This window comes from Lepeophtheirus salmonis, chromosome 13, assembly GCF_016086655.4.
Source record: "Lepeophtheirus salmonis chromosome 13, UVic_Lsal_1.4, whole genome shotgun sequence".
Classification (NCBI taxonomy): domain Eukaryota; kingdom Metazoa; phylum Arthropoda; class Copepoda; order Siphonostomatoida; family Caligidae; genus Lepeophtheirus; species Lepeophtheirus salmonis.
In genome coordinates this window covers 9,864,973-9,878,670 of record NC_052143.2, presented here as the reverse complement: position 1 = coordinate 9,878,670, position 13,698 = coordinate 9,864,973, and the positions used below count along the sequence as shown (strand labels likewise).

The window sequence follows — 13,698 nt, the reverse complement described above, 5'->3', positions numbered from 1 at the left end:
TTGTGTATAGTTTTGTATTTATATAGGGAGTTTTTAAAATAGATTTGCGTATCAAAGTAATATTTTTTTATAATAAATGGTTTATAGCAGGTACAATAACATGTATTTTAAGTGTGTGGAAGATTTGTCTTGTTTTTTGTTTTAAAAATCACAACGTCAATTTTTTTTATACGAGAGCAGTGACAATTTTGATTAAATCTTCATTTTTCAATCCAGATTGAGGGAATTGACGTGGTTAAATTGTTTTTTATGATGTTAAAGATAGCCAGACAAATAAATCGGCCACACAGAGCCATAAAAAAGTCTTTATCTTGGTTGTGTCTGCTTGGTTTTTCTGTCATGGAAGTTCCAGATGTCTTATGAACTCTCTCTCGTATATCACATTATAGGTCTTGGTGTTTTTTTATATAATTAAAAAGAAGATGTTTAGAAAGCAATTTTGTAGCCGTGTTCTTCGACGCCCTCAAGAGTCTCCTCAACGACAGGAGCCTCAGCAATAACCTTGGTGGGTGGGACGGGGTGGGCATAAGCAGCTGGGGCATGAGCATAAGGTGCTGGAGCATAAACGGCTGGGGCATGAGCATAAGGAGCAGCTGCGTGATAAGGGTATGCATGAAGACCAGCGGCATAACCATAGGGAGCATAAGGAGCAGCATAAGCTGGTCCGTAAACTCCTGGGAGGATGGCGGCTTGAGCTGCGACGAGAACGGCGGCGAAAACAAACTGGAAATGAAATAAATAAAAACATTGATTATTTTTGGTTGAAGGAAAAAGGATTATTGTGTACTTACAAGCTTATACATCTTGGTAATGTGTGTGTTTTGACGGTGTGTCTGGAACTGTAGGGAATGAGTGGGGATGACTCCCTTTTATAATAGAACCATTCAACGCTTCTCTTCTTTTTCTTCTTCATGATGCCATCATGCCCTGCTGGACGCGGTAATATGGAAACAAGGGTGTTGCCTGTTTGCGTTGGATTTTATCATATGAAGAATAGGATTGTACTCGTAGAGTATTTCACTTCTTTTTGTCTTCTTATTTATCTCTACCAACATATGTACATGATATAACATGATATGTAAAATATCAAGTAAGGTTTTTCCTTTAGAGTAAATCCAACAAGTTACTTTTCTTCAATATAATTATTCATTTATTGTAGACTCAAAGAGTCCATTATACAATCATTACATAACTTAGATCCGTCATCATAAAGAAACACCATCTGGGAGTTCGATTTTTCAATCCATTGATTCCTTGCATAGGGGACAAACTAATTCAACAAGGTCAATATTTCATTTGAAATGGCTAAATAAATCCGTGTACTACGCTTTGATTCATCCCCTTATTAAAACATCAATGTCATGAGTCTATATACCCATGTCTAATCTCATTTATAAAAAAAAAAAAAAACATGCATTAAAAGTTCTTACATTGGTTATATGCTCAATATGGGAGGATATTACAGTTATTGCAATACTTTTATAGGTGTGGCAAGCTCCTTATTTACAGTATTCCTCTTACTAACTCATCTTCTTTTTGAAGAACATAAAGAGTAGAGGAAGGGTGGGAATAATCTAATACAGTTTTCTGTTTTTTCTTGCCCAAATACAAAAATATCCATGAGTTTCACCCGTAAATTCTTCCAAATGGAGAGTCATTATCTTGGGCACAATCGATCTATATATGTATTATTTCATAGCAATCTGCATCAAAGGTACAAAAGTGAAATAAAAGTGTCAAATGTATCAACTCACTCACTAATTTGAGCAAACTACAAAACCTCATTATCCCATTCTACTTAAAATATGTTGTGATTTAATAGCTGTAGGATAATACCGGGTCGTGAATAATCTTTGCATATCCCCTTTAAATGTAGTTTTGGGAGATGTAGAGTGTTTTTTCATAAAGTTGGACACATTAATGGAAATTTATTCTTGTTATCTTTCAAAAAATACCTAGATATTGCCAACAAATGTATCTCACTTCTAAAAAAATATTGAAACAAAAGGTTGGAGATTGCAACTTTTATATGCACCTTCTATATAACCTAAGATATCGTCAAACAGTTTGGTGTCAACAGTCACACCATTTACCGCATTATCAAGTGCCTGTAAGATAGCTACATCCTCCAGGATTGCCTTTAAAACAATAGGCCAGTCAAACTATTGCAGGTATTTGAATCTACAAAAAAACACAACATATGAGATCAAGAAACAACAAAAGGAATCTATGAGCAAAAATACTTTTTTAGAGGAATATTGTATCCCATAAATTGTAAAAAACTGGACTTTTCCATCCATTGCTTCATTTACAGAAGGATGATAAATACTTTACTATTTGTAAACATATATAGAAAAAAACCAGAGGAGATACAATGCTTTTTTGATAAAATTTTTAGAGACCCCCGAATTTGTTTGTCAAAATGTAAGCATACTGAAAGGATTAAGAGCCCAGTGTGAGAGAATCAGAGTTAGAACTTAATAAATATATTCTTTCATTTTAAAAATACATAAACCTGTATGTAAATATAAATCCTAGATAAAGTGATTAAGTCTTTCTCAGAAAAATGAACATATCTTAACGTACTTTTAAGAATCTATTGTAACATGATATGATAATAAATTTGATTGAATTGAATAAAAACAGATCCTTAGTCAATTGCAATACAATGTTGATTACATTGTATGATTTATGAGGTTCAAAGAACGGAGAATGTCATGAGTCTTCTTTAACTCTCAAATAACCTGGGTGTCCACTGTAAACTTTCTGTGAATAGCTATGGATTTTTTAATTTTTTGGAGAAAAATTTAATATTTGAAATTAAAAAAAAAAAATTAAATTAAATTGAAATTGAATTTTTGAAATTTTTTGCTAACAACTATAGATTTTTGAATTTTTTTGTAAATAGCTATGGATTTTTGGGAATCTTCTTTTTTTTAATTTTTTGTGGATAAGTGTAGATTTTTGTAATTTTTTTCCAAGAAATTTATTTTCCAAAAATTTTACTTTTCATACCGCCCCAAAAATATATATATCCATAAAACCCTGCCGACGCCCTTTATAAGAACAATCGTGATCCTTTAATAGCATATAAAAATAATATTTTGTATTAGTGCAAATATATGGTTATGAATCATTGAAGCTAACATAAATTTATTATGCATAGAATTGTTATTCATGAAAACCTCATATTATGGATTATAATTGACTGTGTCAAATTTTGAATCTGTTTCTCTTTCATTAACAAAAAACATTAACAGCACATTTGTATGTTCAAATTACTATTCATATAATATACATAGGCATATGGTGACCACAAGCCAAGGATGTCAATCTAAATATCAAAACTTGAAATATAGTATGAACATACGTATTTGATTCAACCACACCCAAAATAGTTCAAGACTTATTTAATAAAATAACACATATAATTATTATTAATGATTTTATATTTTGCTTTGTGATAATTAGTGATAGAACGATTAATTGGTAAAGGGGATCAGAATATCGGTTGTTTCTTCTGGAATCAGAATGGTCATCGGGAAAATAATGTTGAATTAGCGATTCTTATTCTTTTTTACTGGTTTTTAACTAATTATTACTTTTCCAAGTTATGAAAAAAATAGAGCCCCATCCCAAATTAAAATTTTTTTGCTTTTTAATAGAAAATTATATATTTGAAATTCAATTTTTCAATTTTTTTCAAAAAAAATTGACTTTCTGTGAATGACTATGTACTTTTGAATTTTTTTTTCAAAAATTTAATATTTGAAATTTTTTTTCAAAAATTTTATTTTTTGTATACACCAGTGGATCTTTGAATTTTTTCTCCAGTAAATTTTTAATTTTGTGAATAGCTGGGGATTTTGATTTTTTGTAAACAGCTATGGAGTTTGGAAATTTTTATCCCGAAAATTTATTTATTTGTGAATAGCTGTTGATTTTTGGAATTTTTTCCAAAAAATTTAATTTTTGGTAGCAGTTGTCGAGTTTGTAAACTTTTCTCCTACAAATATACTTTTTGTGAAAACTTATGGATTGTATATTTGTATTTTTTTCAAAAAATGTAATATTTAAAAAAATTTCTCAGAACAAAAATTTAATTTATGGATTTTTAAAAAAAAAAATACATTCCACAAACTTTACCTCCGAAAATATAATCCTACATTCGTAGCCCCTGATAGCAAAATGCTATTTTAACTATTATTTAAGATATTAAAGAATTGGAATCGGGATTTTTTACTAGAATTGTATGGGAATCAGGATTTTTTTTGGAATCGTCCCATCATTAGTGATAATGAATCCGGTATTACATTCAGTAGTAACCTGGCTCAACGTTCCCACGGGCCATGTGTAACTATTACAGCCCTTGACATTTTTTTTTTTTCAATTGATTTTTTTATAGGAAGAACTTTGATCTTTATTTAAAAAAGGAAGTCACTTGTGATATTATTCAAATTTTAAACAACTTAAAGATTGGAGAATTAAATTTGATTAATCATTATTAAACATTGGGTTACTTTACGGAAAAAACTTGCCTACAAAAGTACATTTTTTTTTTTTGTATATTTTAAGATTTTGTTATTAGAGTCAAATTGATAATCCCCTAACCAACAAAGTTGAACAGAGGTTATATTTTGAGATCTGTTTGTTTGTTTGTTATTTACCAGGATTACGGCAAAAGTTACGGATCGTCTTTCATCAAACTTGTGCTGAAGATTATATATTGTGATAGTAAGAGGTCATTCAACTTTGAGAGGTCTAAAGCCAAGGTCATAGTAATACTAAAGGTACAAAATGATTAATCGACCTTTGGAACAAATTGAAATACATAAATCAAATATATTTTAAGCCGAGCTTTTGCCCTATATTGAGTATATTTTCTAGTTACTTTTAAATCGAAAAATGCCCCATTTTTTCATTTATTACATTTTAAATATTAAAAGAAATAGAAAATATGTATGTGATCCTTTGCTTGTAAGTGTGTCCACTGATAAATAAAAGAACAGTCAATAATTTTAATGGTAGGTTTATTTTAACAGTGATATAAATGATATGAACAAACAAAAAAAAATGGTCGGAGCAAGAAAAATGCTGAGCGTTACCCTAAGAATGACAATACTAACGTCAAACATAGGTGAAGAAACATAATGTTTTGGGGACGTTTCTCTACTAAGGAGAAATGACAAATTTCACCACATCGAAGGGAGGATGGATCCATCCTCCAGGAAATCTTGGGTGACAATATACCAAGGGAAGGGCACTGAAAATGACCTAAAACACATGGACATTGTCAAAAAAAGAAGAAAAAAAAAGAGTGATTAAAGAAGAATCAAATGAAGGTTGTGAAGTGTCTCAGCCAGTTTCCGGACCTCAATCCGATAGAAAATCTTTATTTGTGGTAACTTACAAAATCGGTGAGATATCAAATACTTATTTACTCAAATCATAAAATTCATTTCCTAAAAGAGTGTAGTTATAATCAACACAATACACTTCTCAAATCAGAAGAAGTTAAGTAAAATATGCCTATTTCTTAAAAATATCGTGTCGTAGTAATAATGGAACGTAGGTTTCCAAAAGGAATATAGTTTCGAGTAGTTTAGCCCCCAATGTTTTCAAAAGGTAATCAAAAATTGTTAAACAAATATATAAATAATAAAAATTGTATGAACATAATAAATGTTTGAGCTTGTGATTTATTTATTGTCATTGCCATTGCTAGCTTGCAATGTTCTTCGTCAACCATGATGAAGATTCCTAATCTGTTCCTTCATGCGCTGTACTCAACGTACGTCATAATTCCCTTTTTTTATTCGTATATTAAGGTGATTCTTAGAATGAATAGAATTATTCTATAAAATGTTCCTTCTTCAAGCATAAAGAAGAGACATACTAAGACTAACTCGCTAATGCTCTTCTCCCTTTTTTAATTCTTATTTAATATACGTTCTCCCTTTTCTGCAAGTACCATAATTCGGTTTTTTTAAATTTTTAATTCTTTTGCTGCATTTTTGAATCAACAACCCATACCTTAAAAAAAAACTTGGAGACACGGGGAATCGATCTTGCTTTACTAAAAAAATCAAATTATTAGGGAAAAAAATAAACTTATCCCTCAGAGCCCAGGAATCTGGTTTTATCAGAATAAAACAAAATTTTACGTACGTAACTAAGAATTTTGAACAACTTTTTTTTTGTCTAAAGTCTGTTTTTGAAATAAATATATTTTTATCATTGTTTTTCTAAGCGGGACGTACATCAGACACCCACATAAATTATTTTAATACTATGTAGGATATTTGTCTAATTGGTTTGTTTCAACTCAAGTTTCAGACTTTAATAAACATAATTTTAATTTGTAATACATTTTTTATAATGGTAAAAAATATATTAATAATAATAATAAAAAAAGATTAACCATTAAGTATTCACTTCCTATTCAATCAAACACTGTAGTTTAATATACATAAAGATGGGCTTGGTCAAATAAGTTACTGTTTGAGATTAGAAAAGGAAAACACTGAGTAGATTTCCTTTTTCCCGAATGACTGTTGTGCTCACATCTTCTTATAGCTTACAGCTCACATGTAAAGACTTGCGTAAGTTATTATTGATGTATTTTAATATTCAAAAATTAATTAAGCAAATACTTCTTTAAATTTAGGATTAGCATATAGCTAAATGTTCATAATCTCCGAGATAAGGTGTTAGAGAACTGCAGTAATATGGTCAAGAACAACCGCATGAATGGTCTCAAAAGGGTTCTTAGCTTCAAATAGTTTGTCTAAAATCAATTTCTTCTGGTTAAGAAAAATCTCCAAAACCGTAACATTAATGCTCCATGGATTCCAACATATTGAATTACAATTTATTTAAGATAAGTAAGTATAAGTCGGTTTAAATACTGAACATAATGATTTACTTTTTCTTTTCTTGTGTATACAAATTGCTTAGATGATGGAAAATGAGGATTCTACATGGAATGTAAAGTATGATAGGAAAAAAACGGATTTTATATGAATTATTGCTTTAAAGAGGTTTTTTGTATTTAAATCAGAGCTTCGGAGCCGGAGTTGGTGCCATTTTTGGTGGAGTCAGAAAATTTGTAGTGACTCCGGCTTCAAAAATTATTATAAGTTATGTAAACATAACTTATTTACGATCTAAGTCTTGTATTGAGTATTCGTATAGTTATTTTCTAATTGTTGATAAATAATAGGAATTAAGTTTGAGTTATGAAACTTATTAAGTTAACTAATTTATAAGTTTAATTCACAATTTTTAAACGTTCTCTATAGTCCATGCAATCACAGTTCCCAAAACCTTCTAAAGTCTACATTATTGTATAGGTTAGAGTATAGCCACTAGCCGTGCTAGTTCATTAATTAGACTTGTGAATAGTCAATTTCAAGTGTAAAGGTTAACATTGAAGTGATATGTTGTGTGTATTGTCGTTCCTTGGCTAAGAGTGCATAAATTATTTTCTGAAACTTATGAATGTATTAGCAATAGATGGATTTTGATCCATTTCATTTCTTGTTCATCTAGTTAAATATCTTGTATTCCAATATTTTCTTTATACGTAGCACAATGATTCACTAAATGTAACTAATAACCACGTATAGCTATAAATTAAATCTATATTTAAACTATATAGACTCAAACTGGCTATAAAACATATGACTAAAACATAATAGTGTGAGTTAGAGACGGAGTCGGTGACATTCAAAATACTGGAGTCGGAGTAGGGCATTTTATGTACTGACTCCAGAGCCCTACATCAAGGGCAGAAGATAGGTGCACACATTCAAAAAAAAAAGGAAACATTAAAATTAATAATAAAAAAAAAGTATATTACATATTGTATTAGCACCTATTTTTTAAAAATATTACTATTATTATTTTTCACCTGAAGTGCTCGAGGAGATCCAGAATACTGTGGGCCACGTTTTTCAAGATGTCACCAAGAACGATGGGGGGGTGTCTCATCATCTGATTCTCGAGGCCCTAGGATGTTGCACCCCGGGCAGTTTCGCTCTGCAGAAGTTTCGCCCTCATACATATATTATAGCATAATTGTATCTTCTACATATCATTTAAGATTTAAAATTTAAAATTAGTCTCAGCCAATTAAAGTCATATGTAATAAATACATTATTGTAAAATGAGTACATTTAATTGAATTTTAATATATTTTAAAGTAGAACATATCAAACGGTTCGAATTCATTAACAAACAACAATTATTTCATATTAATTACTCAAATGCCATAATTTCATAATTAATTACAAAGGATTTCAAGGTGAAATAAAGTAAAACCTTAAATTATATGCAGACGATACATTTATTCTATAATATATACAGGGTGTCCGCGATAAATTGGAATTATCTTAAAATTCAACCTGCTTGATAAAAAGAATTTCGAGTGTATTTGTTAATATGAAAAAGTTAGACATGTTATTAAACAATAAATTTATTCAACATGTCCTCCTTCAGCAGTCACCATCTTCTCCATCCTGTCCCTAAACGATTTGCATGCCCTGATGACTTCTTCGGAATCGAAAGCATTCCACTCCCTCGTAATGGAGTCCTTCAGGGCCGCGATGCTCTTGTGGCTTACCTTACACACCTCCCTCTCCAACTTCCCCTACCAGTAATAATCACACGGATTGAGGTCGGGTGAGTTGGAGGGCCAGGTGTTGCGATCCCAGAAAGTGATGTCGTGGGAGTTGAAGAGGTTAGTGGTCCTCATGGTGATGTGTGCGGGCGCTGAGTCTTGTTGGAATATGAACTCCCTCCCAGCGGCCGTATCCTTCATCCAGGGGATGATGAACTCCTCCATGACTTTGCAGTACCTTATCGCGCCAACCCTTTCCTTGGGATTGGATTGAAGAAGAAAGGAGATGCTGCAGATGACACCCAGGGTCATCACGTGAAGACTGCAGGGCCCTCTTCTCTCTCCTTGGCAAGCCACCTGTCATTCTGGACGTTGTAGCTTCTGTTGACAGTCCAGTTCTTCTCGTCGGAGAAGAAGATGATTCTTCCTCCATGGCTCTTCAGGTCATTGAGGAGCCACTTGGTGAGCCTAGTGACCTTCATGAATACCAAGAGGATGTGTTGTTTGACCATTTGGTATGACCTGTACCCGAGGTCCTCATTCACAGCCTTGGAGACCAGCTACTTGCTCACTCCACGGTTCTTGGCCAAAATGGACAAGGAAGTCCCCGGCGAAGCCTTAATGGGCTTCCGGAGGCCTTCAATCGTATCAATCGGGTAGTGGGAATTCGGTCACTTCTCATGTTGTGAGCCTTGCAACAGACCTTCCCCTCAACCTCCCAGGCATTGAAGACCCGGTACACCGTGGTCTTGGGGTAGTTAAGAAGCTTGTAGATAGCAGAGGGCTTGTGTCCCGCGCGAGCCAATTCGAGGATGGCGTCACTCCTTGCTTGTTTCATGATGCCTATTGTTTGTTGTCAAAACAATTGTGGTGGAAGTTATGGTGTATTGTTCACGAAACCATTTATATTAGTATGATTTAACCCCGAATATCCACATTATGGATCTATTATATATATATAAAGGATGAAACTTCCCAGGGCAAAACTGCAAAGGGTGCAACTTCTGGTCACAGATTCTCGAGTACCACAGCACTATTACATGATATGATATTTTATAGAAATTGACCGGATTGCAATTTTTTTTTTGCTATTTCTGTTGCAATATAGGGATATACAGATCAGGACCAATTGCGATACTGCGATTAGCAAGATAATATTCGGAATTGATCGCCGATCAGAAAAAAACTTCGATCAACAAGCCTCGCAATAAAACAGAAAAATTTATAAATTTTATTATAGAGGGAATTTTAAAAAATACAAAGCAAAAGTATTTTTTTTTGCACCCCTTTAATTGATAGTCATTCTAATCTTTCATTATAATTTACTTTATGTTCAAACAAGTTGTAGAAAGAATCTTGGACATTTTTGGGTTTTCTCGCATGGCCCCGTTTTTTATAACTCACCCCAAAACCCAAAAGAATTGAGGTCTGGATTGAACAAAGACACGTCCAAAACCTTAATCTTACTTCTTTGAAGCCACGAAGATGCAAAGCTGCTGGAATGCTTTGGGTCATTGTCCAGTTGGAATAACATCTATCGACCAACCTAAACTTATTGAGGAGGATTTAAAATTTTCGTCTAAAATATTGACATAATCCCCTTTTTTCCTTTTTCCATTATTCTGACAAGCCTTCCAGTACTTTTGGAAGAAAAAAAAGCCCCAAAGCATGATTGATCTACCACCATGCTTAACTGTAGATATCGTGTTACGAGGAGAAAAGGCCTCTCCAGATTTCTTCCAAACGAACTGGTTAGAGCTGTGATCAAAAAGCTCCATTTTTATTTAATCTGACTATATAACTGTTGACCCGAAGGTCAAATCCTTCTCCAAGTTTTCTTTGGCAAACTTTAATCTTTATCTAAGGTGTTGAGGGTTAGGTAATGGTTTCTTTCTTGGAAATATACCCTGATAGCCTTCATTGTGAAGCATTCTAGATATCGTTCTTCGTGAAACAGCAATTTCATACTTCTCTAAACCATCTAAAATTACATTGGTATTTGTTCTGGAGTTAATTTTGACTTCCTTTACCACTTTTCTTTCTAAGTGAGGAGATAGTTTTGCTGGCCGACGGGTTCTTTTACGATCAAAAACTTCTCCATATTCCCCATATTACTTGATTTTATTGCAAACAGTTGATTTAGGAACATCAAATTTTTTGGAAATCGATTTGTATTCACTGCCTTGTTTAAAAAAATGAACAATCTCCTCTCTGACTTGAGCAAAATGTTATTTGGTCTGATGAACTACATCAGTATAGTCCATCAATCATCACATCTAAAAAGATACAAAAGTTAGGATTTAAAGTACTCAGATTAAAGAAGCTATCAACTCTTCCGATTTTTTTGTAAAAAGCATATTAAAAGTGATATTTTAGAATCGGATAAAAAAATACAATAAATATCAATAACTGACCATGAAAATAGCCAAAACTTTTGAGGGTACCTATACTTATGCTAGTTTCTAATTAAGCTAATAAATCTTCACAAAAAGTTATTTAAAAAAAAAACATCTTTTAGTATTTTTTAATAAGTATTTGTAATTATTTTGAACCAATATATAATTTGGAATATTAAAATATCATAGGAAAAACAAAAAAATATATAGGGCGCATGACTATTTATCGGGTGCGGCGAAAAATGTTTATACTTTTTTTTTCTTACATATATCAAGGTTTTTGTTAATGTAGTAAAATTGGTCCGGTCAACTACTAAAAAAACAAGACAAAAAGTGAAATGAACAAAAAAAAAACTAAATCATTCTAAGTGTCTTAGAAGTCTAGAAAATTCAATCTAAACGTAACCAACAAATTTCAGTTTGCGCAATTTCGGACGCTGGCACAAAACCAACGGAGATTGCAAATAGGTAAGGGATCTCCAGGCCAATTGTCTATGGCGTTATGAAGTCAGAGACAGTGGACGGGAAGCTTGGGTCGGGTAAGAAAATGAAATTGAATCTGAAGGAAGGCAAGAAGGGTCCCAAGGCCAACCCTTTGAAGTCGATGCAGGAGCTCCCCAAGGACTTTGACATTTTGTACTGAATTTTCCACTGTAGCATCAAAAAGGCTGGGGGCAAGAACCTTGCGAGTGCAGAGAGGCCCCTCATAACATCAGCCATGGAAGAGACTCATCTCCAACGTTGCAAGTCATTCAACAGAGCCTTGCAACGTTGGAGATGAAGAAGGCTAAGGTCAGTTGGGTTGTGATCTTCACTGATGAGAAGATATAGACAGTGGACCCCGTACGAAACCACCAATATGACAGGTATTTGTCCTTTGGGGAGGTGGATGAGTCTCTTCGGACTGTCACTACCACAAAACATCCTGCATCCGACATTTCCCTTGGCTTTGTGCCCTCAAATGGCAAGGCCATTCCCCTCAATTGTTCCCGATCGGGTACAGGCTTACAGATGCTGACTATGTGCAGGCCTGGGAGGAGAAGTTTGTTACCATGTGCCCAGACAAACTACTCAGACATGAACGTGGTGTTCCAGAAGGATGGTGTATCTGCACACCTGTCGAAGAAGCCCTAGAAGTGGTTGGATGACAACTTTCCTTTCTCACCAAAGAAAATGTGCCCCCTCCCCTAGTCACCAGATTACAACCAATTGGACAACACTTTTTAGGTGCATATTGAGTCCAAAGCCTGCACCATCCGTCACCAAAATATCAACAATTTCAAGGAAACCATCAACCAGCACTGGGATGCCCATGTATGAGGACTTTATCTGCAATGCAAAAACTTCTGTGCCCGCCTGGAATCCATTATTGTTACCAAGGGGGCCTACATCGATGATGTGGGTTGCCAAGACATCATATTAGTTATTTTTATTTTATCGACATACCCTATTACAACTTGTTGCTGAAATACATCTTGATAAAGTTCTAGATTGAAAGTGTAAAGATTTTTTTTTTGAGGGGGGGATTTATTATCCCCTGTTTTTTCGTGAAATGGTTTGTTTTTAAATATTTTTTTTTTTTTGGGGGAGAGCTACAGACCCTCCAACTCGCTCGATTTTGGACCGTGACACCGCCGTTCCTGCCTAGTCAAGCATATCGATTACAGGCTTACTTTTGGTCTGGGGTTGTTGTTTACCTCTAAGTTTCTTAAAAAATTTAAGGGACGTCTTACACTTCCTGCCACGCCTGTTGAGGTTTTCTACAGTGTTGAACATCTTGTGATTGTTTATTTTGCTCTGAACGGTTGCTGCAAGGGCATCATACTGCTTTAAAATGGCCTTGTAACTCTTTCCCTCACTGTGGGCACCCACAAGACACTGACACAGTAATTTTAGGACAAAGAAGAAGAAATTTGGGGTATTTTTGTTGAGATATTGCAGGCTATGAATAATTTTGAGCATATCATTTGTCGTTATCCTTACATAAAATACTCATGGATTTAAGAGGCCTTGGAATTGAGCATTGTTGACATTCTTTCATTTGTTGGTCACTTATACAAATATGACTCAAATGTGCAAGTTTAATCACAAAAGTAAAGAAATCACAAACTTTGGGATCTTTGAGAATAAGTGTATATACATAGGTATATACAGTTGTTTCCAACGATGATTCATGAATTGTATTTTATCCATTAAAGTCGTAATCAATAAAATTGTATGCCATTGCAACGAGTAGATTAACAAAATATATTACATTCCACTATTCATCAGGAATTTATTCAAAAAGATGATATAATAAATTATATGTACCACAATCATGCTTTGAATTACGAGCAGTATTGACAGAACTGATATTGCATTTTAATTAGCTGAAATTTTATAGCTATGGATATTCCTTTGATCGAATTCTAATCCTTTTCTAGCGTACGAGTCCTTTTTGTATTTGGTATTCCATAGAGTGTTTTTTATTTTCCAATTATTATTTAATTCTTGAAGAGAGAACATCTAAATATAAAGTGGGTCCTCGTTGAATGACGCCTAGTAAAAATGAGGTTTTATCAGGGAATTATAAGGGTAAGTCCTTATTGGACTCAGAGTAGATTTGAGGATCGATATCAAAGTAATTTTTCTTTATGTGTACTGATTTGAGATTATTTTTTTCCCCCATAGCTAAACCTAATA

General features: G+C 33.4%; 1 protein-coding gene across 1 annotated transcript; it reads right to left on the bottom strand.

Moving 5' to 3' along the window:
• LOC121128094 (uncharacterized) lies at window positions 1-950 on the bottom strand. The gene is made up of 2 exons (XM_040723662.1): window positions 792-950; window positions 1-723 (listed from the first exon to the last, which is right to left on the bottom strand). The coding sequence occupies exons 1-2, from the start codon at window positions 801-803 to the stop codon at window positions 427-429; spliced, it is 309 nt and encodes a 102-aa protein (XP_040579596.1). The 5' UTR covers window positions 804-950; the 3' UTR covers window positions 1-426.
• Between the last annotated feature and the right edge of the window lie 12,748 nt (window positions 951-13,698).